This window comes from Sodiomyces alcalophilus, assembly GCF_042370955.1.
Source record: "Sodiomyces alcalophilus JCM 7366 unplaced genomic scaffold ACRALscaffold_3, whole genome shotgun sequence".
Taxonomy (NCBI): Eukaryota; Fungi; Ascomycota; class Sordariomycetes; order Glomerellales; family Plectosphaerellaceae; genus Sodiomyces; species Sodiomyces alcalophilus.
The window spans coordinates 2,342,407-2,370,021 of NW_027263534.1; the positions used below are offsets into that span (position 1 = coordinate 2,342,407).

General features: G+C 54.4%; 10 protein-coding genes across 10 annotated transcripts; 4 read left to right on the plus strand and 6 right to left on the minus strand.

Moving 5' to 3' along the window:
• Positions 1 to 1,633: 1,633 nt before the first annotated feature.
• Positions 1,634 to 3,235, minus strand: ACRALDRAFT_1062693 (uncharacterized protein; the record flags this gene model as incomplete). Its single annotated transcript, XM_071016652.1, has 2 exons — positions 1,634 to 3,013; positions 3,095 to 3,235. 2 exons carry the CDS (start codon positions 3,233 to 3,235, stop codon positions 1,634 to 1,636), a joined length of 1,521 nt encoding a protein of 506 aa, XP_070876103.1.
• A 1,608-nt stretch (positions 3,236 to 4,843) lies between these two features.
• On the plus strand, positions 4,844 to 6,272 carry ACRALDRAFT_2026998 (uncharacterized protein; the record flags this gene model as incomplete). Its single annotated transcript, XM_071020436.1, has 2 exons — positions 4,844 to 5,918; positions 6,073 to 6,272. The coding sequence occupies 2 exons, from the start codon at positions 4,844 to 4,846 to the stop codon at positions 6,270 to 6,272; spliced, it is 1,275 nt and encodes a 424-aa protein (XP_070876104.1).
• Positions 6,273 to 7,573: 1,301 nt separating this feature from the next.
• ACRALDRAFT_2034305 (uncharacterized protein) lies at positions 7,574 to 8,690 on the minus strand. The gene has a single exon (XM_071020749.1). The coding sequence runs from the start codon at positions 8,028 to 8,030 to the stop codon at positions 7,656 to 7,658; it is 375 nt and encodes a 124-aa protein (XP_070876105.1). The 5' UTR covers positions 8,031 to 8,690; the 3' UTR covers positions 7,574 to 7,655.
• A 538-nt stretch (positions 8,691 to 9,228) lies between these two features.
• Positions 9,229 to 10,018, minus strand: ACRALDRAFT_2034306 (uncharacterized protein). Its single transcript, XM_071020750.1, has one exon. The coding sequence runs from the start codon at positions 9,885 to 9,887 to the stop codon at positions 9,573 to 9,575; it is 315 nt and encodes a 104-aa protein (XP_070876106.1). The 5' UTR covers positions 9,888 to 10,018; the 3' UTR covers positions 9,229 to 9,572.
• A 2,165-nt stretch (positions 10,019 to 12,183) lies between these two features.
• On the plus strand, positions 12,184 to 12,888 carry ACRALDRAFT_208975 (uncharacterized protein; the record flags this gene model as incomplete). The annotated part of the gene is made up of 7 exons (XM_071022553.1): positions 12,184 to 12,196; positions 12,271 to 12,321; positions 12,365 to 12,497; positions 12,534 to 12,651; positions 12,688 to 12,726; positions 12,775 to 12,837; positions 12,874 to 12,888. 7 exons carry the CDS (start codon positions 12,184 to 12,186, stop codon positions 12,886 to 12,888), a joined length of 432 nt encoding a protein of 143 aa, XP_070876107.1.
• A 591-nt stretch (positions 12,889 to 13,479) lies between these two features.
• Positions 13,480 to 16,630, minus strand: ACRALDRAFT_1062696 (glycosyltransferase family 2 protein). Its single transcript, XM_071016653.1, has 4 exons — positions 15,919 to 16,630; positions 14,982 to 15,836; positions 14,512 to 14,806; positions 13,480 to 14,428 (listed from the first exon to the last, which is right to left on the minus strand). The coding sequence occupies exons 1-4, from the start codon at positions 15,996 to 15,998 to the stop codon at positions 14,204 to 14,206; spliced, it is 1,455 nt and encodes a 484-aa protein (XP_070876108.1). The 5' UTR covers positions 15,999 to 16,630; the 3' UTR covers positions 13,480 to 14,203.
• A 787-nt stretch (positions 16,631 to 17,417) lies between these two features.
• On the minus strand, positions 17,418 to 19,390 carry ACRALDRAFT_208977 (uncharacterized protein; the record flags this gene model as incomplete). The annotated part of the gene is made up of 14 exons (XM_071022554.1): positions 17,418 to 17,598; positions 17,697 to 17,753; positions 17,802 to 17,897; positions 17,962 to 17,984; positions 18,075 to 18,206; positions 18,323 to 18,347; positions 18,415 to 18,463; positions 18,528 to 18,590; positions 18,635 to 18,737; positions 18,778 to 18,790; positions 18,928 to 18,994; positions 19,051 to 19,064; positions 19,183 to 19,320; positions 19,368 to 19,390. The coding sequence occupies 14 exons, from the start codon at positions 19,388 to 19,390 to the stop codon at positions 17,418 to 17,420; spliced, it is 984 nt and encodes a 327-aa protein (XP_070876109.1).
• Positions 19,391 to 21,145: 1,755 nt separating this feature from the next.
• ACRALDRAFT_2041599 (uncharacterized protein) lies at positions 21,146 to 21,681 on the plus strand (the record flags this gene model as incomplete). The annotated part of the gene is made up of 2 exons (XM_071021167.1): positions 21,146 to 21,275; positions 21,347 to 21,681. The coding sequence occupies 2 exons, from the start codon at positions 21,146 to 21,148 to the stop codon at positions 21,679 to 21,681; spliced, it is 465 nt and encodes a 154-aa protein (XP_070876110.1).
• Positions 21,682 to 22,269: 588 nt separating this feature from the next.
• Positions 22,270 to 22,922, plus strand: ACRALDRAFT_2058709 (uncharacterized protein; the record flags this gene model as incomplete). The annotated part of the gene is made up of 1 exon (XM_071021853.1): positions 22,270 to 22,922. A coding segment is annotated over exon 1 (288 nt), but the record flags the coding sequence as incomplete, so codon positions are not given.
• A 2,334-nt stretch (positions 22,923 to 25,256) lies between these two features.
• Positions 25,257 to 27,358, minus strand: ACRALDRAFT_2041601 (glycoside hydrolase family 47 protein; the record flags this gene model as incomplete). The annotated part of the gene is made up of 2 exons (XM_071021168.1): positions 25,257 to 25,376; positions 25,457 to 27,358. The coding sequence occupies 2 exons, from the start codon at positions 27,356 to 27,358 to the stop codon at positions 25,257 to 25,259; spliced, it is 2,022 nt and encodes a 673-aa protein (XP_070876112.1).
• Between the last annotated feature and the right edge of the window lie 257 nt (positions 27,359 to 27,615).

A 27,615-nucleotide genomic window follows, 5' to 3' on the forward strand; every position in this document is an offset into this window, starting at 1 on the left:
TGACGATGACAATGAAAGAAAGTAATGCGGGTATTAAACGCATGAAATAATCTCCCACTAGGCTCGGCGTGCCCGTCCATGACGGTGGCATCGCAATGCGCAATTCATCTCGAAAAGAAACATAGAGAAGTGCCGGGTACGGACGAAAAGACTCGCTGTCCTTATTCTTGCTTCTTATGCTTCGTATGTCAGGGACATGATGGGCGCGACGTCACCGCTCCGTCCGGCGCCAGTCAACATGGGACGAAGTGCCAGTGTAGATGAATTAGACCATCGGGCCAAAGTGCAGATGCACTGGTCAATCGGTCGTACCAAACGACCGCCATGTACTTGGTGTTTAGGTATAACTTGAGACCGTCACATGGCTCCTCCGTACGTGGTTGGGCATGGCGTTGCCGCCTCGTCCTCACCGGTGCACAAGTCGCCCTGCGCCCAAGGAAGAAGCAAGAAAGGCGAAAGAAAATGCATTTCGTTCAAAGCCCTTGAGACATGCTCATTTGATGGTCGACGGTACTTGTGCGGGAGTACATATGTATCTCCAGTCTTTATTCTGTGGACACCAAGTCACGGAACCAAACGCTTCAGCATAAACTTCGGAAATGAGCGCGGCCCAGATACGATGCCTCCTTTGTGCAAGCGTGGTTCGTGGTGGGGCGCCTAAGCTTGGCGGCATTATATTAGGGAGCTTCGGCAGCTTGGTCTCCGTTTCTCGTCCTTGTCATTTCGTTTCTTTTTCCGCTTTTCGTCCTCGTTCGTTCCCAACTCGTCCAGATACTATTTTGGGTACTGAGACAGACCGTACGGTACGAAATACATGTGGCGCAACCAAGTACCACTTACATTGAACAAAGTACAACACACGCGAGTACCTCATCTCATCAGTACTTTGTACGATCAACACCAGTTCTGAGCTGCACGGCAGGACGAAGAAAAGAACTGGGATCAGAAGCGGCGCCATGGTAGCTAGATCATAACGGACTTGACTGACTATCCTCTATGCTTGACTGGCAGGGACATTACGGGAACATGGGAATATATTCGTCCAGGGTAAACCACTTCACCGTTTCCCGTCTGTCCCGTATGATTTTTATCTGTATATTTCCCTCTTGTCGAAGATAATAAGGCGTAATCCCATGCACGCGTCTGCCTTGTATACTCCAAAGACACCTGGCTACCATCTTTTCAATCGACATTGAACCCGGTGCAGCCACCAAGGTTGAGCCGTCAGCAGCCCATCTGTTCCGCTATCCAGCTCTTCGTATCCCGAATACATGACCAGATGAGCCTGTCGAGGAAGACGAGGATAGGTCGGCGACTCCATGTCGACTTGCCCTTTTTCAGACTCCCCGGGTTAGCCATACTTCGTACGTTCCAATATAGTCTAGGGCATACCGGTCGCCGCTACTGTCTTTCTGTCCCGATGGTTGGGTGTTCCCATATCGTAGCCCCATCACAGAGGGCCGATTCGCCGGAAGGACATCATTGCGCGCAAGGGCCTTCGCACACGACCACGACCGATCAAACCATGGCACACATTTGGGTCTACAGTAGATGATGAAAACGTCTGCTAAAGTCACCAAACGACACTTCCCATGCGTAGTATATTTCCAGCCTTCTATCATCGTTCCAGTCCTCACAGCTTCAACGAAATGTCATAGGCATCCAAGCCCAAGGCCACAGCGGTGAGTGTCCCCGAATAGGCCACGAGGATAGCCATGGTCGCCACGGGCCCGACATCCAAGGTCGGCACCGTGAGGTTGACGAGGCCAGTGAGCAGGTTGGCCAGCAGGAACAGCGCCAGGCCATTCCGATTGTACGCGTGCAGAACGCGGCTGGTGGCGGCGGTGTACGCGTCCTTCTCGGCGCGGGCGTCGGTCGCACGATGCACGGCCGGGAAGAAGAGCGTCTCGACGAGGCAGTAGGCGAGGATCTGGGCCGAGTTGAAGGCCGCCACCCAAAAGACGTACGGCAGGTTCGCGAGGCGCCGCGAGACGGCCAGCCCGCTCCCATAGGTGTAGCTCGTCGTCAGGAAATACAGCGCCGTCCAGATGCCGGACCAGACGGCCATGGTCATGAGGAGCGTGGTGCGCTGCGTGGCCGGGTCGGCTCCGCTCCGCGGGTTGATGTGCCGCGGCAGGATGTACATGCCGGTGTCCTGGCCCGCGAGGAAGATGGCGAGGTAGCCGAAGAAGCTGAAGACGCCCTCGCGGTTGGCCGAGAGGAGGTCGGTGCGCGGTGCCGTGAGCACGTACGCCTTGAGCGACGTGCTCTCGAGGAGGACCTGGTAGGCCACCCCCAGCAGGACCGAGAGGGCGGCGTAGCTGGGGACGATCTCGAGGGCGGACTGGAATGCCGCGGTAAAAGGGGGCAGCAGACCCAGGGTGAAGAAGAAGTTCCAGTGCACGCCGTACTCGGAGACGTGCTCGGCGTAGTCGAGGCCCTTGACGCTGAGGAGCCGGGCAAGACCCAGGGCGAGGAGGGGCAGCGAATGACGCAGGGAGGCGCGCAGGCGGGTAGCGAGCGAGGCGGAGCGGCCGGTAGCCCGCTCCCGCAAGACGGGACGGGCGGCGATGACGCCGGCCGAGAAGACGAAGGAACCGACGCCCAGGTCCATGAGGGAGGTGCCCCACGTCTCCACCTTGGCGAAGCGGCGGGGAAACAGGCGAAAGTCGACGGCGAGGATGGCGATGGCGGTGATGACGAGCATGCCGCCGCGGTAATGCGTCAGGAACGGCTTGGGGGGGAGGGCGGGCGCGGCCCTGCGGGGGTTCGCGTCCTTGGTGGGCACGACGGGCTTCTTCCGCGGGGCGCCGACATTGCGCGGGAGGGCGTAGACAAGGACGGCGGGGGCCAGGAGGAGGGCGTTGAGGAGGAGAGGGGTGGCGGCGTAGAGCGTGACGGAGACGAGGATCGGGGCGACGTTGAGGAGGTAGTCGACAAGCAGCGCGAAGGGATTGTCGGCTTTGAAGAGGGACTGGCGGGACTGGAGGACGGACCAGAGGAGGATGGCGACCTATGGGGAAATGTTAGAGAGTGAGAACAAGAACAAGAACAAGAACAAAGGACGACAGTCTGGGGCAAAGCCAAAGCATACCGGCGCTACAGCGGTGACGTAGTTTATTTCGGTAGGCGAGCCGCCGGTGAGATTGGAAACAAAGTCTTCTTTGAGCTTCTTGTAGCCCGCGGCGGCTGTGGCGGCGCCTACGGGGTGGTGGGCGGGGTCGGAGCCGGTCATGGTGGTAGGGCCGGATGGTGCTAAGGTGACGAGAAGTCGACTGGAAATTACCAGATGGTGTGGATGGTGCTGTTGGTGGTCTTATGGGAAATTAGGAGACATGGCTGAGGAAGATCAAGGTCTGCGAGTAACTCGATCGCAAGGTGGCAGGACGAGGGAAGCACAAGAATGGCAAAAGGCGTCCAATGTCAACGTGGACATTGAACGTTGATGGATCATGGTGGTGAGCTCCGATAAAGCTCTAGCTTGAGAGCCAATCAGATGGCGTCGTCAGCCCACGGATGGAACCCAGGTACAACGTACGTTGTACACGATGGACTGTGGCTTGACGCGTACGGAGTGGCGTGGCGTGGCGCGGCGCGGCGCGGATTATTAAGCGACCCGACCGTACCGCAAGAGTGGCACCCAATCTTTCCATTCTGTCTGTTGGCGCCGGATGCCACCCGGGTTCTCGGAACGGACGACGAGACTTCAATCGTCCATTCACTCTCAACCATGGACCACAACTCGAACTGTAAACACCAAAATGACCACAATTATTTCATATACATGTTTGCGACTCGTCAGTTTTCGTCGTATCCCCTTAATACTTGGTACTATCCGACAAACGAGGTGCCGTGGTCATAACCGACCGACCCTCCTCGCCGGGTGATGATTCAATAACAGCCCTCCTCTCACTTTTCTTCTTCCTTCGTTTTCTTTGTTCTCCTCTGCATCACAACAGGCATTCTCCCGGTCATCCTCGCAGAATTACCCACCACCATACCACAACTGGGGCCTCTCGTATCAAAGAGTGGGTGGCCTGCAGCCTGGTCCTCCCCCGATTCCTTTGTTCTCCTGTTCCCACCCTCTCGCCGCAACCGTTCTTTGTGCTTTGAAACTTGTTGTTGACGACCCTCTAGTCCCGGCTTATGCACTTGTTGATACCCGGTCTTACTCTCTCACTTTTTTAGTTTTACGCTCCCCTCTTTTTCTTTTCGTTTTTCTTTCTTCAAAGAATGGCCCCTATCCTTTCATTTCCCACCCCGTCCACCCTCGGTAACGGTTTGCCCTCCTCCCCCCCTTCTCCCGGAAAGAATCCTTTCTCTGCGTTCATGCTTCTGGGCTATGCTTCGGCAGATGGGGATGGTACTTGTTCTTCATTGTGGTGGGTGACCCAGATAAGAGTCACCAAGACGGCGATACGCCTGACGACGACAAGACCCTAGACCATCTCGCCCAAGCCCCGAGAATCCCGGAGAGGAGACAAGACGGAAGCCCATCAAAGAAACTGTTTCCAGATATACCCTACACTTCCCACGCCCTGTCGTGCTTCTCCCTCTTTTCTCGGCCAGACACACTCTACACTCTCTCCTCAAACTCTCCCTTTCCTGGGACCCGTCGAATTCCTCGCCCCCTTTTTTTCCCCTCTTTTCGTTCATTCCGCCTTCGTGCTACATTCCATCCCTATCGACTGTATTTCGTAGTCTCTTTTTTGGCTACTCGTCAAGATACCTAGCTGGGGGCATCTCTATTGTCATCTTCATTCCCCCTTGTGTTCAGGAACGTCAGTCCAACAGGCATACGGACCAGAGTCACCAAGACCGCACATTGTATTCGCAGCGCACAATGGCCACACCTCTGGACAACCGCCCTCGTCCCAGTCTCAAGCCCCTCTGGACTCCTTACTACGACCTGCGAGGATCACCACGCTCACCGCTCAGGTCGGGCCGAGGCTACGCTTTCTCTCCCTCGCCCCGCTCACCCAAGACCCTCCCTGCCCCCGTCTACCCTCCCGCCGCCCACGATGGCACCATGAGGCAGCACGAACGGAGCATGGTCGACCGCCTGGACCAGATGGTCCGCCACGCGCGGAAAGCCCCCGACGTCTCCCCCCCGGGCTCCACTTCCGTGTCACGGCCTCTCTCTCCCGTTGCCGTGCCGCCGGCCTCCTCCCTCCCCGGCACTGGCCGTCTACAGGCCCAGCCGCCTCCAACCCCGGCTTCCCCCGCCGACTCCTTCCCCCGTCGCCAGACCCTAGTCGCCGAGACGAGGTGCATGCTCCTTGCTGGCGTTGCTGCCGTCGACGACCTTGACCGCAGGCAGTCCGTTCCCACCTTCAGACCGCCCGGCCAGTCGAGGCGCGCGCGGCAAACGATGCATCTGGAGCAGCTGAGAGCATGGGGCCACGTTTACCTCGGCGACGCCACCACCGCCGACGTCTTCGTAACCGCCGTGGCCGCGCGACGACCGTCGGAATCAAGCTCTTCCTCTTCCTCCTCCTCCTCCTCCGCCTCCTCGCCTACTTCGGAACCAGCCAGCACCGACGAGACCAAATTGAAGCGCAGTCTCAGTGTCCAACCGGGTACCACCACCACCATACGCGCCCGCGTCAGACCCCGCGACCTCGACAGGAAACCCTTCCTCATCCAGCGCGAGTTCGACCTCGAGGAGCTACGCGCCACCGTCCCAGATCCCCTACCTAGGTCCAGCCCTGCCCCAAAGAACCCCTCGTGCCGCCGCTCGTCCGTCGCCGAGCTCCCTGACGCCCCGCCCACCTCCCGACACGCGCTGCGATCCCTGCGTGCGCGTCGGCGGTCGAGCAGCGCAAAGACTGGCCTGCTTCCCTCCGGCCATGGACTCCGGTCCGCGTCGAATCGGGATGCCCGGGCCTCCGCGCGAGGCTCAACTGCCACACCTATCCGTGAGTTCTCCCTTTTCTGTTCCTCGTCCTTTCTGCTTCCCTCTTCTTTTTCGTCGTCCTTGCTCTTTCGAGAACGAGCTTTGGACTACCCCAGCTGTCTTGGAGGATTGGCGTCCCGTTCTCCTCGCGAGTCCTCTGGCCTAACATTATACAGACCTCGAGTATGCCCGCGTGCATCTCCCCGTTCTTGCTGCCCTCATCGTCTCGGGCCATATCCGAGAGGGCGACGTAATCGATCTCCCCCTGCCCCATCCCGAGGCATGGTCCCAAACCGTAGCCTACGTGTACACGGGCCAGGGAGAGTACACGGATGCGATCAAAGAAAATATCCTTTACCTGGCCGGTAAGGCCTAATTTACGATCTGACGACTCGACGACTTTTTGTTCCCTTTTCTTCTTCTGTTTTTGATCTCCCCTTCTTTTTGGTCCCGGAAAACTATCGATCATCAGCATTGGACACGAAAAGAAAAGAATGCAGTACTAGTCAAAGGCTGGTTTGATAGCTGTGGAATAGGTAAATAATACACATGTACGTTGTAGGCTCCACCCACGCCTCTTATGCATGTCGTCTTGACTCGTGTCACCTCACGCCCTTGTTTTTCTGTTCTGGATGTTTTCAGAAGGGTGTCGTTTCTCGGCCGTGGTCCGGAACCCATTGTGACGGATGCCACGCCCTTCTTTCATTCGCACCCCCGATACGAGCGATCGATCGTACTAATTGTGCGGCGTTGATCCTGCACCAATGACACGGGTCCCCTAGACCAACTAACGAGTTCCAAGGGTGGGGGATAGAGGCACCACCGGTCATGCAACTGACCGTTTGCGGTTCCGAGGATACCTGCCTTCAACTTTGCTTTGGGCCTTGAGGGTACACATGCAGCCAGGGCCTGGAATCAAGTATCCGAGCTTGGCCTTTGTAGGTCGAAGGAATCAACATGGAGTCGGATTCTTGGCTTCGCGACTTGACGTCCGTTAGCCCGTTGGCCTTGAGAATAATTCACTCGCACGGCTGTTCTTGCTCCTCTCTGCTCTCATGTACTTGGTACAAAGTAGACGGTGTTTGACTAGGTGACACCGGAAGCGTCTCGGGCTTCTCGCGGGCCGGTCGTCAAGTACCCGTCCGGCGCCGAATATAAAACCGGAGCTTGTCGGCAGAAAAGTCCTCTGCTCCGACACCACACCGCCGCAATTCCTGATGCTCGCTCCGATCGGCTGAGTCACGTGAATGATCGGAGGACGCAGCGTCAGAGTCCAAATTGTCCGACGGCATCGCAAACAACTCGGTTCTAAGGAGGAGTGAGTGAGTCTAACATAATAACGTAAGGTCTCCCCTTCTCGTCCCAAGGGAAGCGAAAGGAAAGGAAAGGAAAAAAAAAAGGAAAGGAGGGAAAGCAGCTCTGCTCGGGATTCCATCACAATCACATCCCTTCTCTCCCAAGTCTTGTCCGTCCACCCACCATCTACATCTACCCATCCCTCCCAGCCCGTCTACCAACTGCCTACTTAAGCAAGTCTCGTCGTCGCACAGAAACACCGGTGATCAAGCCCAAATGCTGGATATGCCCTCAAAACTGGAGAGAGACCCAAAAGTCAGGATAGACAAGTCAGACTGCTCGTCTCGTTTTGGTTGGCGGAGGGACACTGAATTCGCTGCACCTGCCTAGCTTGGCTTGGTGAGTTTGTGACGTTGTTCGCCCTGCCCGCCCCGTCCGCACATCTTCTCTCACTTGTCATATTCTATAAGTAGTGCAGGGATACACGCCTTACCAACCCCGGAATTTTGCACAAGTCCACAGTCGCAGGATACCAAAGGCCTTGGTCTTGGTGCATATACGTTCCCTGCATATGGTTCTTGTACGATGTATGATGTGCATACAATGTATGTGCGTACATGGGCTTGGTGGGATGTAGTACGTACGTACACTGGTTAAATGCTTCGTCTGTGGCAGCCAAGTGGCTCGGCTGGGTGGGGGAGGGGACGACGGTATGTAATACAACGTACAGCGCAGCGAGGGGGAAGGCAAATACAAGACGAGAGGGAGACCTGGTGTCAGAAGAGGGGGGTGCTGCAACGTAAACAGACGCTGGGAATGGGGAGGATATGCAAGCCATCGAGTTGCAGCGCATCACAAGCGCGCCATACCTCTACGCTACTGTATGATGTCCACTGGGGCGGGGACTCGGCTTTGTGCAACAGCCATGTTCGGACTAGGCGATGCAAGGTATGCATGTGATAAGGCACCATGGTAGGTTACTTGGTGTGGGAGGGGATGGCGGCGTATATGCGAGCAACAAGGTAAATAGCCACGCCCCCTCTTCGGCGGAACTGTTCTCGTAAAAAGGGAGCCATGGGGGATTGACTTGCCCCTCGCGACGTATGAGGAGATAGGGGTACTGTACGAGGACTTGGATGACGAGGAAGGGAGGGAAAACCCGGATCGAACTGCAGGACCAGGTATTCCGGGTTCTGGGAGGTGAGGAACCCTTGAGACACACGGTAAGCAGTTTCGTGCTGCTTTGCAACGGTGCTAGAAGAGAAGAAGGAGAGGAATACTAAGCGGCTGCGAAGGGCGACAGGTGTCCTACCGAGAACATATATATGCTCATGAGATCGGACATGTCGATGACATCTTCGGTAGAGAGACCACACACTGAAAAATGCGACCAAGTATGAGAAACTTGAGACGCACCTTGGCAGACCTGGTGTTACACGCAAGTAGGATTAGTCGTATCCCATAAAAGAGCAGAAAAGAGTCAACTTGACACTCTGTTCAACAGTCGAGTCCCAACAGCCAGTCACTTCTTCGATGCAGCAAGAGTGAAAAGGCTGGCCCATTGGAGTCCCACGGCTTTGGGAGCGGCGTGTGCGCACGCACATGATGCATAAATGTGACTGGCCACAGGTAAATGATACCCAAGAGGGTGGGGGATAGGGCGAGCATGGCATAAACTTGAGGTCTAGACCTGTCCAAGGCAGCTGTACTCTGGTCCGGAACCGGGGGAGGGGCTGATCTCCCACTCGGCTTTCATCTTCCAACGGTCTTCCGTATGTAGAATTTAGTCAGGCAACCAGCTGGCGCTGAGAAGAGGAAGGGAGGCAAAGGGAAGAAACGTCGGTTCGCTTTCACGCCGTGATGGTAGCGGATAATTCCACCGGCAGTACATCGTTGGCGTGTAGAGATGATGGTGAGACCCAAGTCTGGTATCTCGTTAGTGGAAGCCAAAGACCGCCCCGTTGACTTCAACCTTTGTGATGGGGAGCTAACTGTATGACGTGCTTGGGTGACAGTCGACTTGGGTGGTGGTTAGGTTACCCGTTGAGAATCCATCTTCTTTTCGTTTCGAGAAGGCATCCCTGTTGCCATCGTGCCGCGCGGCATCAATGCTAAAGTGTGCCTAGTTGCTACCCCCCGCAGTCGACCTGTCACCCTCCTATTCCTGATCTTCCTCGTCCCAACCCATCTCTGTCAGATATAACTTAGCTATGAGGCAGAGGGGGTCGCATGCAGATATTAGCTCTATTCGCGGTGCCTTGTCTCGGAGATCCAAAACGATTCGGCCGGTTCACGGAGGATACCTTGTACACCCACACGTCATACGTATGTGTGGCACGAACTGACCACGGATCTGATGATTATTCATGGTAACGACATGTCACTCCCTCCCTGACTGGCCAGACCGGGGTTGGCCCCCAAGAGGTACGGTAATGCGAGATAAGCTCGACAGGGTTGGGTAAGAGGGTGTGTGGGCGGCTGTAACACCGTTGGGTCTTATTGTCTTAACCGTGACGGTGACGTGCGATCGTTCCCGAGAGACTGTCAAGACAAGTTTAGTACTTGGGATATAAAGATGGCATTTGTGTAGGTACTTACCATAACCACATAGGATGCTGCCGTCTCGACGCATGAGAGGAGTGATCGGCCAACTCTCCGTCGAGAAATTCATGTGGCCACGCCTGAGTTCATCCATGCCTCATGTCAGCCTGGAGAGCGATGGGACTAGGACTGTGAAAGGCATCCACGGAGCGGAGTAGGGCCCGGAATGTTGAAGTGGACGAGGTGACTTGACGAAGGAGGTCGCCCTGTCAAACAAACTCCTCCCACCGTCTCTCTTTCCATTTGAACTGAAATGTCGCAACGACTCGGCGATGGTGAAGTTCTGAGCCTCTCGCGCGTGTGGTCCCTTGCAGGCGAACAACCTCATCCTGCAGGTGAAAAGTGTCCACAAGCCTTTTCGAGACGCACGCAAGCAAGGCATATATGACATGGGTAAATGACATACATAGGCATGATGACATGGCATGTCTCGCATGCCCGAAGGCGCATCTATGCTGCATACCCCCACGGTACGGCTGCAGTGGAAGCAGTTCCGGTGCAGAAGCCCCATCGCAGAGGCCCATTATTTTGGTCCTTCTGTTCCTATGGTTCTCTCGTCTCCCACTTGTCCTGTTCGTCAAGCCGGCACCGTCCATTGGTAGTGGCGGGGTGGCCGCCTGCAATGTATAACTGTAACGGCACGAGATTGCTGAGGGCGGGATGGCCAATCAGGGGGTTTCTTTCTTGGGCATTTAGTTTCATGAAGCAACGTCAGGACAAGAATAAGTGCTGAGGGAGAAGAGTAGGGAGACGTTGCGCTTGCTCCAAGGGAGCTAATGGGAGCTTGGGCCAACAAAGGCACTCGGGAGCAAGATCGGGGGGGCGGAGATACGTGCATGAGGCATATCAGTGTTGGTGAATCGTAGACGTGCGTCTCACCAATGGACCACACTTGTAAATGCCGAAGTATATGATCGTTGCATGATATGGGAAGCCGCGGGGTGCAAGACCATGGCGCAGTTGTCGCCTGAAGGGTAGGTTCCTTACTTTGCAACAAGTTGTGCTCGTGAGCCGAGATTACGGCATTGCCCGCTGGGAGTTGGATGAGTATGTACATACGTTGTATACATATACCTCTTGGACCGAAGGTCGAATTCCAAAGTCGATGGATAGGTAGGTTGAGTGTCGACGGTGCGAGCCCTTTGGTGCAGGGACGGATACGTGTTGACCACACCCAGCTGACATGCATCCAGGACTCGATCAGTTCTCATATCATGGGTCGAGAGAAGCTCCCACCTTGTAGACTCGGAATGAACAGACTTTAGATGGAGGGCACGGAAACCGCAGACGGCAGAGGCCGCAGCTCGGATGACCTCTGGGTGGGTGATTCGTCAGCTGCGTATGAACCTACATCGTAGTCTTTGCGACGACGCATCTCTCATGCAGCTCGATGACGACGGCCATGGAACAACCAGAGCCCTGGACCCTGGGAAAAAAAAAAAAGTGAGCTCAAGAGCAGCACAGAGAGAGGCACCCATAGATTAGTCTGGTGGTCGGCATCGCAGATGCCGGCTCGCGCGTGAGCAAGGAAACAAGCAACGGAGCCAAGAACCCGAACTGGCAACGATTCTGACTTTGGTCTTTGTTGATGCACGAGCATGACGACCGGCCGAATTGCTCGAAAAGGTTTCCCAAGTGAATCTGTTTATCTTGGCGATGGAATCATCGTCCCGGCATGAGTCGATCCACTGAGACCGAGGTGAGTAGGAGCAGAAAATATGCAGGTCCAGAGAGGAGGAGAAAAACAAAAACGGGGACAAGTACAACATACGTTGTACTCCGTTAGGGTGGACGCAACGTAGGTACGATGTACAATGTACGTTGTACCTTATTCTTATTCTTGTGCCTCGCCCCACTTCAGATTTAGCACGAACCACTCCAACACAGAAGGGACGGGGTTTGAACCAAACCCAATTCACCCCGATCTCCGATTTTCCCCGACTACAACGTACAACGTACACCACAACGTACTCAGTATTCGTAGGTATGAGGCAAATCAGCATATGAAGTGGTATGCCGTTTCCACGTTTCCCACTTGCCCTCCCACTCCTCAATGGATACAGTATCTGCGTCTTTCAGGTCTAGTGGAGAAAATCCGACATGGAGGGGACGTGGGACACTGTTGGATGCATGTTACGTTAACCTCAGGTACATACAAATGCCGTCGCTTTTTTTCTCCTCCACCTCAAGGCTCGCGAGAAACCAAACCCTAGGACCCATCCCTTGAAGTCGTTTCCCTTGCGTGTGAATAATTCAGGTATTTAAAGCTCGGTATTCGAACCATCTCGTACTTTGCAAGGAATTCACTCATACGGAGAACGATGTAAATAACTCTTCATGAAGAGATATCGAACGTACGTTGTACTTCGTAGGTACAGTACATACAACGTATGCCTTCTATAGGTTTGTAAGGAATGTGGCTTTACAAGGGTACTAAGGGTATTATGATGTGGTACGTGCATACTTGCATCCACTAGCCCCACAATCCCCCCTGCAGTACCTTGGTCATAGCTCCCGAAGGGGGTTCGGTGGGGGAACGGAGGATCAGAGGAGGAGTGTTTTATGCCTTAGGTGGCTGGGAAGAGACGATTGCAATGTCCGGCCTTCTCGACTTGCACCCGGGGAGGGCGTGTACCTACTACGGACGTTGTAGTCGTATGCTATGCGCCATACGTCCATTATACAGCACTACCTCAGTGCTACCGTGGGAAGTATTCCTGCAAACATAACTCTCGATAAGAAATACAATGTATGCACTTTATATGCACTTCTTACATCCTACCTACAAGTACGTTAATGTCATGGCTTTCCTATTGGAAAGGGCAGGTCCATCCGAAGTGGTCGTGATTATGCTGTACGTACGTTGAATACCTACGTTGTACAACGTACACTAGGAATGCCAAATATGCACCTGGGACTTTGTCAGCCTGCAAGTCAGAGTCAAGATAAGGCTTATGACAGAAATAGACGATCACGTTCAGAGCCAAGGCTTATTCACATATGTACTTGGTGCCTACGTTGTCGAATTCTCCAAGTCTACCAAGGTCAATGATTATAAAGCACTACTCAGTACGTCTTAGCATAAGCGCAAGTAAGGTATCCAGCACGTTGCATTCTGTACCTGCCTTCACCCCACCATAATTACGTATTTTCCCCGTCCCTATTAGCTGACAACTAATTACTCATCGTCGTCCCATCTCGAGAGCCTCCTCCCCTCTCCCCCCAAATCACCCACCACGCTAAGCATATCTAGACACCGGCCCTGATCCTTGCCCTGTTCACACGACTGCCACCTTTTGGCCGGCTTTGCGGGGTTATTCGTGATTTCAGACCAGCACCAGTCCATTGTGGCACGACCTGTCTAACATCATACCATACAACACATATTCACATGAACAAGCCATGGTTAGATAGGACTAGTGATCGACAATTGTACATACTGCACTGGGTACTCACCTGCATCTTCCTCTTCGGAGAATCAGGGCCTGACCGTAGATCAGAAAGGCTAGACTCGTTCTTTTAGTCTCTGGGTTTCGTCGGGAACGTGGATCACGCGTAGTTTATAGCGTACATACGCTAGATCTGCTCCTCGATCAGGGTAATGCTCCGAGGCGGACGGCTAAGCAGCAACTGACTGATCTTGATCTTCTCGGCATGCATACTTACATAGGTACTTCGTGTTGTATGCCTCTTCGTTTTATCACTCTGACTACCCAAGCTGCTGCCCGGTGTTGTATTTTTGGACTGCTTAAGCAAGGTACAGAAAACACACTACATTCGAGATGTGTTCCGAGTCGACGCTTGTTTGGGCAAGTCTTTCATTGTCAGTCTAATGTCACATAGTCTCTCTCCTCTCCTCTCTCAACCGTCGCTTTGCCGTCTATCCTCGGGACAGTTCGGGATTTCTCCTCATATCCTACCCCGCAAATCCGTCCCCTGCCACAATGTGCAGCCACGGTGGATCCGACAAGAATCACGTCCGCGCCGATCTGGCATTAGGTAGACCAGACCTCATACCAAGACAGAATAGAGCCAATACAACAAAAAGCAACCAACTTTTCTTTTCAGTCACCAATGCCTCCCAAAATGTCAAGAGAACACATGTATATGCCCGCTCCACTGGCCAGCAAAAAAGCGCCGACCAGGCAGAATGTCATGCCATGCCATGCCATGATTCTTTGCCACCAAGAACCACCCAAGAACCGTTGCGTGTGGCCAGAGTCCTGTTACTCCTCTGGGCGTACGGCAACCCGTCCGCCTCCTTGATTCATGTCCAAGTCATTACTCGTAAACACTCATTATCTCGCCGAATGCCTCGACGACGTACTCTATCATGCTGAGAGAGAGAAAGAGAGAGAGAGAGAGAGGGAGAGAGAGAGAGATAGAAAGGTGGAAGTGCGAGGAGACATTTCAGCTCTTCACATCCATGCCGGGATGGGTCCCGGCATAGAGAGGATGCAGCGTTATCTGATCTTTTTCATCCACCATGGCCTTCTCAGCCATATATCGCTCGTGGCGGTACCGGATCAAATAATGTCCGGTGGGAGGAGTAGTAAGACTCGCGGATCGCTTGGGACGAGGGAACAGGCGAACATCGTCGTTCGCATCACCGTCCGCTCGGCTGCCCCATGACGTCTAGTTTGCTTCGTTAGCTCCATTGTTTTTTTTTCTTCTCTTTTTCTTTTCCACGTTCGATTCCGAGGGCTCCGTATGCATACCGTCTTGAGAGTGCACAAAGCATAAAGCTTAATAAGGCCGTGGAAGTAGCCGAAAAGTATGGACACGGGTAAAAACACAATGTCGCTCGGGTGTCTCTTAAAAAGCCCCATCAGCTTCACCACCTTGGTGAAGGCGAACACAAAGACAAAGTGTGTCCAAAACGCCGCCGTACGGATCTGAGGATCCCAGCCAGCAGTACCCTTCCAGAGGGCTACCATGATGAGAGGGTCGAACAGGAAGGCGAGAGAGGTAAAGGTTGCAATATGTAGCGCATATGTGCACCATGGCTGTTGACTGTAGCGGTTGTACACATCTTTGTTAATCACGACTGTGCAGGAGAAACAGGGGAGTATCCCTGTCCGGTGGGGCCGAAAGGGAGGAAAACGGGAGGGGAGGGGGTGTATTTGAACGGGGCAAAGGGAAAGGCAAGGATAAGGGCCGGTGTTAGGCGGGGCCGAAAAAAACTCACGTCAACACATATCGCTCAGTGAACAGGCTGGTCCAGTTGCTGCGCCAATTGCTCCTCGCCCATCGGGAGCACTGGTACAGGAATTTCGTGCTGTTCTCCAGCGTCGTCTCAACCTCGCACTCGGGCTCGTACTGGATCCAGGTTTTCCACTGGTGGCTGACCAGCCAACGCGTCACGAAATTGTCGTCGTCCGCGTTCAGGATAAATGGACCCCATTTTTCCGTTTTGAATCCTTCGAGGAAGTCGTGGCTCGAGAGAATCTCGGATCGATAGGCGCCCGTCCTTCCCGACATGCACGACGTGCCACCGTCGAGGTTGTGCGTCGCCGAAATCTCAAAGTTTCGTCGCTCAATGTAGGCAGCGCCTAACCAGTTGAAGACGCGGGTCGACAGCGACCCTTCCCGGACGCGCTTCACTCTCTGGCAAGTGCCCACGCCACCCATCTTGGGGTCCTCGAATGGCGCCAGGATCCAAGGAAGCAGGGTCGAAGGCCATGTAACGTCATCGTCGGCCATGATCGTGATCTTCGTAGTCACCTTGGGCAGCGCTTCACAGACCTGGAGGCGCTTGTTCGCGATGGGAGTGGAGAGCACCTGCACGTTGTGGTGAGGCAGGGTGCTTGCGAGCTTCTCTAGCGCACTGTGCTTGTCGGCCGTCGTGACGAGCAGCAGGGCGTAGGGCTTGCAGGCCAGAATGCTCTCAAGAGAGGGCCGGAGCTCCTCAAAGACGTTATGGATCGTAGGAATGATGACAGTCACGTCGTCTGGTGTAAAGGTCGGCTTGGCTGCTATCGGCTTCGACTTGTATATCCAGTGGCTAACGCAGTGGACTAGGAGTCGGAGATACCGGTGTATCCTGTGGTTCAATCTCGATCAGCGGCGAGTAATGGAAAGAATGGCAGGCGGTGCAATTCAGTCGTGGATGAGGTGCGGCCTACCAGAGGGATACAAAGAGATAGAACCAGCTGGTGGGAGTCCACCATGACCCGAAATCGGGAAATATGAGACGGGGTAGCATGGCCACGTTGGCGTGACTATACACGCGCTAGCTGATCCGTCCTGCGAGGGGTATGGGGGTCTCTTAATGTCCCGGAGGGCAAGAGAAAAAGTCAGGATGGTCGAGTCTCGGCGACTGAGAGTGGCTGGCTCCTGGAAAGATGTTGCGTCTGCCCGTACCAAGGTAGTTCGCGTTCGCCGTTGGCAACGAATGTGAAGACTGCTGCGTTGATGAGAGGGAATCCGCCCAGATGTCCGAAGATGGAAGCCCTTTATGTCCTCGACCTCTCGACCTGGTCTCTTAATCACCGTCTGTAATTTTTCCTGGGAATTCTGATTCGGTATTCCTTTCCTTCGCACTGAATCCGGCACGTCGACTAGACCAGGTGACGTTCAATTGGCTTGAGGGGGAGTCAAGGTGGACAGTTTCTGCGTGGCGGGAATCAAAGAGCCGCGGGATATATGCTGGTAGAGCGAGCGGAAGGCAACGTCCAAATTCTATAGGATGCTGTGCCAGGGACGGCGCCCAAAAGATGGATGGTATTATACAGAGCCGAGGAAAGGAGGATGGAAGAAACCCAGCCATTGAACCACCAATCGGCCCAAGGAACAAAAGAAAGACAAAATGACCCAAAGCGAAGAAGAATCTGGAACGAAGGTCTGGTGAGAGGTAGGAAGCGCATTGGTAGAAGCGGCGACAGCTTGGGATATATAACCACCTGGGCCTCGGGGATGGCCAGGCGCCATATGCCAAGGCATCGAGACAGTCTTAGCGTGATGGGGGTGCCGAAGAAAAGTAGGGGTCGAAGGTTGAATGTACGTCAAGTATTATTCTGCAGGTAGTATTGTGGCCGACCCTCGTGTGGAAGATGGAGGTTGACTGGCGACCACGACCACGAGAGCAGCACATACGCGGCGCATGGCCTTCAGGGTATCAGGAAGCATGGTAGCCATTGTACTGTAGGAGGGGGGGTAACAAGGGTGGCAAGGGTTGCGACAAGGGGGGAGGGGGTAGCTCCGACGGTTGAATCGAGGGGAAAGGGAAACGGGGAGGGGTGGTGTGAGTGATGTGGGCCAGAACTGACAAGGAGCCTGCAGCAGCCGAAGAACTTGCAGTTGTAACGTATGTACATACATATGTACAGAGACGTACAACGTACAGCGTACAGCGTACAGCGTACAGCGTACAGCGTACAGCGTACTTCTGTACATACAGGACGCAGCGAAACGAAGTACTTGAGGCAAGCCGGGGAGGAACGAACCAAAAGCGCCAACCGGAATCGTCTTTTTCTTCCTTCGCTGCCAATCCCGACATGGCCGCCCCGCCCTAAGTCGCCGCCTCCTCAACCGATGCTACTGTACTTGAAGGGATGCAGCGGGCGAGCATGGTAGAACAAAGAAATTCTCGCGTCGTTACGTTGTAGCCTTGCCTTAGATTTAATTATCGAGTATTTCCATCGTCCCGAGAAAAGAGAGAGAGAGAAAGAGAGAGAGGAAGATCCAGTTCTCCAGTTTCTCTCCCGGATGCCGGGGCCACGGGCGAGGACACCTGGGACTCGACAACCGCCTTGTGAATGGCCCGAATATCCCGAAGAGCAGCAACGGGGTAAGGCGACCACTGCCTATCATAACCCCGCAGAGAAAGAGTACGAAGTAATCGAAGCGGTTATGTTTTATGGGTCTAAGCGCGCCGCTCCGTTTATGAGGGGACGAATCTTACGAATCTCTGAAGCTATCGACCTTGTTAGCCTTGGTGCTAAAACGGGACAGGGTCCAGCTACGATACGGAGTGGTCAGTCATCATTATCCTATACGGCTAGACCACCGGTAGCCCCCTTTGGAGGCGGCAGGGGTGGGGCCCATAAAGCGAATCACTAGCCATGGCGATCTGGTGGGGACGTGCAACCCCTGCCCACAAGACCTTCAGTGGTTAGCGTGTGAGTGTGTACATTACGGAGCTTCGTTGGAGCGTAAAATATTCCTACCGGTTCTCCCAGAGTTTGACCCACTACAAAAGTGAAAATTGTTACGATATATCACGATATGTCCATGGTCGTACGAAGATATACAGGCGTCTATATCTTACTACTGGTTCAACGATGGACAAAACCGTGGATAGGGAATACATGTATACAACGTACATATACATATGTACAAACATGTAAAGAGATGACGTAGATCCGAGGTACGGCGCTTTAGCATCAGAACATCCGTGCATCTTAGTGTAGACCTGTGGGGCGCCGGTAGGAATATTTTACGTTGTACGTTGTACGTTGTACGTTGTACGTTGTACGTTGTACGTTGTACGTTGTACGTTGTACGTTGTACGTTGTACGTTGTACGCACCAACGTTAGTACATAAAGTACCTTCCTGTATGTACAACGTACAACGTACGTTATGGTGTAGGGCAAGGAGGAGAGCTACATTGGTCTAGCACTTTGCCGAAGCAAATGTTGAAGAGACCGAGGTGATCTGACGAGCAAAGCCTAGATGAGTTGATTAGGGCAGAATACGAATTAATTCAACGCCTTTCAAGCAACCCGGTGCAACTTTCCTTGGGGATGAAGCGTGCTGAGATATGCAGATGCTCGCTGCAAAAACACTCACTTGGAGCTCATTACTTGGACATACAACGTATGTACGTACATACAACGTACATAGGTAGGCGATGACCAGAATTGGGAGAAGCCGGCGTGCAGGATCATAGGTTACGAGGCTCGTGGGGCTTGACGACGGGGCCCGCTGTGGCCTTAACTGCTTCTGTCGTCGTCGTTATGCCATTAACTGTAGGTCAATGTACATTACGTAGGTAGCTTGCAAGTGTTATAGTTGTGTGCGGCCCTATCTTCGTTTAGGTATCCCGGCGTTGTGTGGCGCGTTGGTCGGTTGGGTCATGAAAGCAAGATACGAATAGGTACTGGCTGCATTTCCCGATACCGAGATAAAGAACATGGCGACGAGAAAGTCAACGGCACGTCGCGCCGTCTGATGAGGAGGACCGTAGTGTAATTTGAGATCTGACAAAAAAAGTCGGTGCTCGTGCGTGTATCCTTGCTTCGTAGGTCTACGCCACGGCATACCCCGATGCTGGGAAGGGGGTTGCATTTCATTCAACAGATAAGATAGTAAGGTCCGGAGTGTGAGCAGGACCAAAAATTCAAAAAATAAAAATGAATACAAAATACGAATAGAAGAAAAACAAAACCGGCCAACAAACGAGCCGAGATGGACTGGGGTAGGTAGGGTAGACCGAATGAGGTGGTTTCCTATTGGTCGGGTTACATATCCCCACCGTCCATCCACCGAAAAGACACTTATCTCACCTCCCTTGGCCGTTTCGTTTCTACCATAACCAGGGTGGGCCCGTTTCGAGAGGCAACGGGTCAACACGAGGCGAGGGACACGTAGAACATTACTCTTTCGATATCAAGTTTTGTAGGTATACACTATACATGGGGAGGTATATGTACATACAGCAATTTACAATATGACTGTGATCTGGATTATAAGAATAAGGATAATCCCTATTTAGAGTCGTGCTGCGTTCGTTGTTGATAATAGAGACACGGGTCGAGTGGTGTCGAGTAACTTCCGCAGGTCAGGTACCTAAGTACTCTGTACCACGATATTACGATAGCATTACAGATGCGTGCCTATTTACAACGATATCTATTCGTAATGTATCATCCCAATCATTGTAGAGTGCTGCTTGTTAAGAATAAGTATATCCGTATATTAATAGACGCAGGCAGTCTCACTGTCCAGATGCTATAGGTCGGTACTTTGGGTAATTCGAGATGTCGTTACCATGACCTTATTCGCATATAGAGTTTGGTACCTTGTACTACTGATACACTCTGAAACACTCGGAATAACCATGCTCTGGTCCCTTGCAAAAGATAAGGCACCCCTACTTGGTACCTACATTGCGTAAAGCACATTGATAGTCCATGGTTCAACGGACGATACCTACCTACCTACCTACCTACCTACCTGTGAATTGAACGCCAATTTGGCACCATGCTCCTGAAGCAGTGCCAGCTCATTCTTTTGTGCGTGTAGGGACTGAACCGGGGCCCACCTTGCTAGGAGGAATTTGACCTGGGATGGGGTCGGGTCCCTCGTACCTGCCTTCGACCACCAGGGTGTTGCTATTCCCGCCCAATTCCCCACATGCCCCCTCATTGGCACCTTCCATGACATCTTCGTAGCCCACAGTACCGCGTCCCTTTTATGGCTTCGAATCACAGTCACAGTCGACACAAGGCAGGCGTGACACAGCCTTCTAGGCCCTTTGCTCCTACCCCAGAGCGGCGTTGGTGATCAGCGATGCAACCCCTCTCTTATTTCCCACCTCTGTTCCCTGCGTTGCGACTTTGCTACTTTGACTGTTGAATATCCCGGCCACTTGGAAGCCTTCTTTGACGAAAAGGATAGAGCACAGAATGAGAACCGGAGTCTGCATACCCTCTATCCAATCCAGCGGCCAGCATAACGAGGTGGTGTACTGTCATTACCGCAAGAAACGCACTGTAAACGCATCGACCTGCTCACTCGGCTCCGAATTACTAGAGCTTGGGATGCCTTGTCATCATCGGCCATTCTCTGCATGCCGCGACCCCTCTCCATCAAGAGAAGTGTAAACCCCCACGGCATCACCCCGCGGGAGGCCCCTCTCCTCTTTCACTACATGAGAACAGAGCGACGACACCATCGAACTGTCGCTGACATCTACGCATATTCAAGTTGTCATCATGGCGCTCTAGTCCGCCACGATTATCCGACTTGACGGCGTGCTGTTGGATGAACAGTACATATACGTATGTCTGGCTGCATCCCGTACCTGGCTCAACCCATACGCCCTGGCTTGCAACCTTGCCTCATCATAGTCTTAATTTCTCTCAGATCTGTACGTATAGCTACGTTGTGGGCTGACAATCTTATCCAAGACTCTACTCTAAGGTCAGGTCACCTCAACTCCCGACACACCTGGTGCATGAGTTGACGCATACTCCCCACGCCCTGTGTCACCAGCCTCTGAACTCAGACCACTTCATTACACAAATCAAGACGATCCGACAATCGAAGGCTGCGGCCGCATCTCTGGGGCCCGAACCCCAGTCGCCAATGACCATTGCCGAACACCACGTTAACTCGCTCCCACTTGCATGCGCATGCTGTGTACCACACCACCCCCCTTGAGCGGCCATCCTTCTGCCTCTTGCTTTCAGAGCGCGCGTTGGCAATACCAGTTGGCCCAAGTTTATGATGGACCCATGTCCTCCGAGCTCAATCCATGTGAGAATGCTACATTGTACTATAACTAACTACATGTATGTACAACGTACTTCTGACCCGTCTCGGCACAGATACTTTCGACAGCATGTCATGGACTCTGCTCGCCTGCCACAAAGTTACCGTCGAACAACTCGGTCCAATAACAACTGGATCAATATGCAAACGCTCTCTGTCAGATGCTGTGCGTTTTACCGCCTTGCGACTGCCATCCGGTAGTTCTCTTACAGTAGGAGCATACATTGCAGTGCCGTGTTTGATGTGCGATTACGATGCAGCTACGTTGGTGGAAGGTTATCCCACTTGCATTATGCCTCCCAGGGAGGTCTGCCTTTTGTTTCCCCGGATCATAACCAGATGTACACTGGAGATCGCTCCGGATCAAACACCGCGGCTTCTCACTCCCTAGTTCATTTGATTCGATCCGCCAGCATCCATCTCGAAGCTTTTGAGTTGCCTTGGTAGGCTTGGCCAACAGAACATACCCTGGCTCTGAGCTAGCCTTCCACGAGTTGCCAAAGTGAACACAAACCGCGCCTTAAAAAAGAACAGAAAAAGAAAGAAAAATGGAACAATGGAGGAATGGAGAAGAAATCAGGGTCCTTCTGACGCACATCATTCCCTTTCCGGGGATGCATCATTGCCCAACCCGAGCAGCTCGGCACTCGGGTTCGCCCTACGGTTGTCCCAAGAGCCAATTTAATTGATCGAAGCCAGTCCGGTGTCTTTCTCCATTGCCATCACTCGACCAGTACCGAGCATCGGCGTGTCGGCATGCATGTGAGTACCTGGGCGTGGGCGGCGTTCTCAGATGCCGATCAGGCTACGGCGCAACGATTCGTACAACTGAATCAAATTACATCCAATTCAGAAACCGGGAAGAGTTTGAAAAAAAGGAAGGGAAAAAGTCGCGACGGCTCTGTAGCATTTCAGAAGCTCCGCAATCTGTCTGCATCTCCAAGTGGGACATCCCGCTTCTTCCCCTATGCGCCGACCACCCGCTTATAGGTACAACTACGCGCCCCGGCCACGAGCCGAACGTCCTTGTCGATCGGGCGCTCCTATTTCGCTATTTGAGTGAGTCTTCTTGTTCTCTCTTCTACCAATTAGCAGACAATTAATTCGAGGCGCTGCGCCCACATCTTTACTCGGCTCTCCCCTTTAGGTCTTCAGGTGGGAAATGCCAAGCATCCGAGGTCCTGTTACGCGTCCTCCTTCATCTCCACACCAGCGGCCTTTTCGTGGCCCAGTCCAGCAGGCGTTTACAGAAGTCGAAGCCGCAATTGTACAAATCACAACCGTCGACACCATGGCTCTTCGTGGGTCTCTTTCCTCATACGGCCAGCAAGTCAATGGACAAGGATGAGGGGATGCGCGGGAGGGGAATGCGCGAGTCTCGGGATGCCTCGTCACGGAACAACGGTCCATAATTCGATTTTGCCGAGGAGTCTAGAATGTCAGGGATTCGGTTCGCCCACTCTCGCTTGCCATTCCCACCCTAAGCCTCTGTCCCTGGAGGAATTCAGGGGCTCGCAGGAGTCGTCGGGCTACGCGCCCTATTCGTATGAGGCGAACCCAGCAGCGTGGTTCCACCGCTCTTATCCAAGATTATTCACTCCTAGCGCTGAGCCAAGTAGAGCATTGTACAGGTATGGATGTCCGTTGTGTCAATTTTTGATTTCCATTTGTTTTGTTTCTAGGGAGCCCGTCCCAGACTTCCATGCTGATACTGTACAACGTATTACCTAGAACGTGTCCTGTTTCGGCCCCAGTGTTATCCACTTGCTATCCATGAAACCCACTACACTACCAGCCAGGCCACTCACCTCACTCGTCTTTATTAGCCTTAGGAAACGGCCCGGGCCAACATGTTGGGGGTGGGGAATGGAGACAAGCATTTTCTGCCGCCCAGATATCCGCGCTCGTCATCAGGCCTTAGGCACAGTCGCCACATTGCGCATCGAAAACACCGATAGACGGCGGACAACTAGCCCAAGCAAGTCAGCCTTCTGCGTCTGCGCTGTGCTAATTAAGACCCTGCTGAAAATGCGACCGCCCTCGGTTCGTCGCCCCCGCTTCCGAAGTTCGGAAAACCCCACGTCGTCCGTAATGAAATCCAACCATGATCATGACTTGACGCGGGAAAGGTGGATCAAAGCGGCAGACGTGCTCCGGGGAAGCAAGTATCCAGTCCCCCGAAGCGGCCAATCTTGCATGACACACATAACATTGTGAGATGGAAGTTCTCCATGGGGCTGGGGCCGATTCCTCCTCTCCATGCTCCGCAGTGACACTACAACGTACAGAGCCTCTGACAAAAGCGGAGCGACGGCGACGTTCAGCGAGCAATACCGGCCATATCCATGCGTACATATGCAAGTTCTGTAAAGCTGGACGGAAGAAAATTTCTCTACACCACTCCTTCTGTGTTGGCGATGACCTGTTTCATTTGCCGGCCGCAAAACTCCGTCCTATTCCATCCCTGCCAGCGGGATGGGACATTCCAGCATCTACTAATGTAGGTCGTGCAGTACCAAGCCAGACCATCCTTCGGCTGTACAATTTCGCTCCGGTCGCCTCAGCTGTCTACATACGTTGCAAGTATGCTCCCTGCATGACATCCGAGCAAGTTGCATCTCCGGTATGGTGGTCGAAATACACAATGCGCGAGGGGGTTTGCCCTTCTCTGGCTATCTAGTAGGTGTGGGAGTGTCACGTTTCGTGTGCCTGCGATCCAGGACGACGTTTTTCGCCTGTGCATGCTTCATGCTTCACAGAGTGCGTCCGCCCTGCATAGATTCGGTTGGGGCCTAATTAGGGCTCAACCACCAGTGTCAATGGAGCCAGCACATGACCCGGATTCAGAATCTATCCCATTAGATTTACCGCAGCTGTTACTGTTACAAGCCCAAAATGTGGAGGGTTATAGGTGTGGCCTGGTTGACGTCAATTCTCCCACCCCATCCTCCCTTCACCCTGGTGGTGTGCGAGTGCGCGCCGATGCCAGGAGCTGCAGCGCCTTTCAAGTCCCCGGCAAAGACGCTTCTGACGGTCGGTCAGTTCTGCAATGACAGCGGGACGCTAACTGTTCAGACCAGAACGTACGGTGGTTTACGGATCCGCCAAACCGCCAGCTAGAACCAGAGCTTGCCACGATCGATCGGGCGCGTGTCAAGTGATGCTGTCTGTCGTTTCCTAAATCGACCGACTCCCGTTCCCACGTCTTGCGTCCTGCTCGCGTGAAAGAGCTCACGTCAATAACTACCATGCCTTCGTTCGCACTGGAAGGCTTTGCCACCTGCCCCCGATGACTGAACATTACGGACTTGGAGACCCTATTCTGTCGGGTGGCGAGAGTCCCCATAGTGTCTCGACCCCCTCGACCCAACACCTTCGCTAAGTGGCAGGGGATATTGCTCCCGTTGGCTCTGCTTCCAAAATACGACGATCCACGCATATGTCTATGGGGCGTGGCCTTAACCGACCAGCAGTTAGGTCTGTCCCCAAAACACATTGCTCCGCCTCTGGATTACCCATTATCCCTTTCGCTCCACCGAGTGGCGTCCAAGTCGCCGCGACATGCCCGAGCTGTGATCAGTGTACCGACCTGTCCGTCTTAGTCAGGATGTCGAGTGCCAGCTCCGTTGGGGCATGGCTGGCGGGTGGCGATGCTGCCCCCTATCCGCCTCTCTACCTCACCCAACTGAAAAGTCTGGCCAAAGTGCACGAATCGAGATGCCGGAGCAAGTAATTGTTTCTATGCGCACATGACTGGCAGGGTTGGTCCTGGATTGGCAAGTCCGGATTGGCCATCATCCGGGGACCGAGCCACTTTTGGTTGCATAATTAGGGACCTGACCGGCCGTGTCTTGTAATTGCAACGGAGAAAACGCCGGGTGCCTAGCACGATAGAGTCTTCTCCCTTCGTCAACCCCTCGGAGAGATGGGTGTGTGGCAGAAGAATGGCAGAAGAAGGTCTGCGTCTCATATGCCTAGCCGGAAGGGATGGCCCTCGGTATTCAGGACAAAGTCATCGAGGCTGATGAGGTCGGGAGGTGAGAAGATCAAGAAGTAGTACTTGAGCGTTTGAGCGAACCAATGACTCTGCAAAGACATGACGAAGAAGGGTTAGCGGACGTTATCCATTCAGGGAGTTGGTTCCAAAGAGATGGGCACCACATTACCTCCATCGAGTCAATTTTGTTGGTCGCCCCCTGACGGACGGTCACGTCGTCGATGGCGGCGTTGCCGTGTGGCGTCTGGGTGGCGTTGACGGTGGCCTGGAACATGCGCCAGGCGACGTCGAGCAGGTCCTCCTTGCCTGTCATGCGGTAAAGGAGGAAGACGCTCTCGATGGCCTCGGGGCGGAGGAGGTAGCGGGGATCCTTGACGTTCTTGAAGCCCCTTCGGAGTCGGTGGTCGCCTTCGCCGGCCCAGCGGTCCGGGTCCCAGGGACACTCGTCGTGGTGGACGCCAGAGCTAGAGTCAGAGCCATCGTCCTGCGTCTTCCCACGACTCCTCCCCTTCTCATTCTGATCGCCACGCGACGTATTACTCTTGGCGTTAGCCTTCGCCCTAGCCTGTACGCTCCCCCCGGAGGAACGGGCGCAGGGGATGAGTGTGGCGACTTCGGGCATGACACCGGCGGGGAAGGCGTCGTAGGCCCAGGCACAACCGCGGGCGAGCTGCTCGCCCATGTCGAGATGGGGATCCAGATCGAAGAGGCGGCCTCCGAGGGCGAAGAAGCCTCCGGCGAAGCAGGCGGCCTGCTGGGTCTCGGGGACGTGGTCGATGCGCTCACCGTGGGCGTAGACTTCCCCCGCAAAGAGGATGCGAGTGGGGTTTTGTGGTTGTCCTTGTCCTTGTTCTTGTTTCTCTTCTGATTGCTCAGCGTCCGTGGGCGGCAGCATAGGCCGGAAGACGAGATGGCGGGCCGCGGTGTCGGCGGCAGCGCGGTACATGGTCTCATACGCCAGGTCGCGGCCGCCGAGCAAGGCGTGCATCTTGGGCAGGTACTCGTATAGGGACCCGGCCATGGCGCCCAGGGTAAACGCGTTGTCGGTGTCGACGCGCTCGTTGCGAAAGTCGACGAGGCGGGGCCACATCCCGGGCAAGAGGGACTGGTGCTGTGTGCGCTGCAGGACGCGCGTGACGCGGTCGATGGCGTCGAAGTACTTTGGGTCGCCCGTCAGCTGGGAGAGGTGGGCGAATTCGAGGGCCAGGGTGCCGGTGGCGGCAGAAGGGTCGTGGTCGCCGGCCATCTGGGTGCCGGCGCGCATGTTGTTGAGGTTGGCCCAGTGGGCGGGGAGGCGGTTCGGAGTGTCAAAGGCCATGTACAGGAGGTCGCCCAGCTCGGTGGCCTTGCGGAGCAGCGCCAGCTCGCCGCTGAGGTCAAAGGCCGAAAGGAGACCGGCGAGGTGGCTCACGGTGGTGTCGAAGACGCTGAAACCGCCGCTGCCGCCGCCACCACCTTCGGCCCGGGTCTTCTCGGCGGCCCAGTCGACCTGGGCGGCGTAGGTCGCGGCCTCGTAGAATTCGTCCTCGAGCCCCATGATCCACAGCGTGTCGAGGCTATCGAACAGCGTAACGGCCCACCCGCCGTAGGTGTTCTTCTTGGGCTCGCCGGAGACGGGACCGACCTCGTCCTGGCCCCAAGCTCGGTCTTTGTACGTGTTCCAACCGCGGACGAAGACGTCGCGGACGGCGTCACGGCGAGCTTCCAATTCCGTTTTCCTCGCGGCGGCCGTGCGGGAGAAGGACGAGGAGGAAAAATCGTGCTGGATGCGCGGCAGGCGGCGGCGAGGGCGCCCGGTCGGTAACGGGGTCAAAGCATGGACGGGGAAGTGTTGGTCGGCATCGGTCCAGTCGAATGAACTGTTTCGGAAGGGGACGCGTTCCGAGGGTGGCGGGAATGGTCGCGGGCTCGGCGCCGAGCTCCCTAGGAATGAGAAGAAGGACGACGACGGCACATTGGCGCCGTGGTACCCGTCGTGTCGACGAAGCAATGCCAGGACGAAGAAGACGCAGGTGAAGAGCGCGACGATGGGCACGAGGCGCCGACGGTGGGGGACGAAGACCAGGACCATGGCCTCACTTTTTTTTTTTTTTTTTTTCTTCTTCTTTCCGCCCTCTATTATTACGTTTCTTCTCTGATTGAGAATTCCAAACTTCAGTGTAGGGGAATGCGGTTCGTGACGACAGAGCGACGGAACATTTTTGGCGCGGGCTGACCGGTTCTTCGGGGGGAGGGAGTTTGGTTTGGACGTCGAGTATCAATTGGTAAATGTCGTCTTTGGCGACAAGACGCACTACGCTGACTGTATGGAGCAGGGCGCGTTTTGGG

Excerpts from the sequence above, each read along its gene's own strand:
- ACRALDRAFT_2034305 (XM_071020749.1), bottom strand. The coding sequence starts at position 8,030 with ATGGCTTGCATATCCTCCCCATTCCCAGCGTCTGTTTACGTTGCAGCA.
- ACRALDRAFT_2034306 (XM_071020750.1), bottom strand. The coding sequence starts at position 9,887 with ATGGATGAACTCAGGCGTGGCCACATGAATTTCTCGACGGAGAGTTGG.
- ACRALDRAFT_1062696 (XM_071016653.1), bottom strand. The coding sequence starts at position 15,998 with ATGCTACCCCGTCTCATATTTCCCGATTTCGGGTCATGGTGGACTCCC. Across the intron at positions 15,837-15,918 it reads TATCTCTTTGTATCCCTCTG|GATACACCGGTATCTCCGAC; the intron begins GTAGGCCGCACC and ends ATTGAACCACAG. Across the intron at positions 14,807-14,981 it reads ACTGAGCGATATGTGTTGAC|TCAACAGCCATGGTGCACAT; the intron begins GTGAGTTTTTTT and ends CAACCGCTACAG.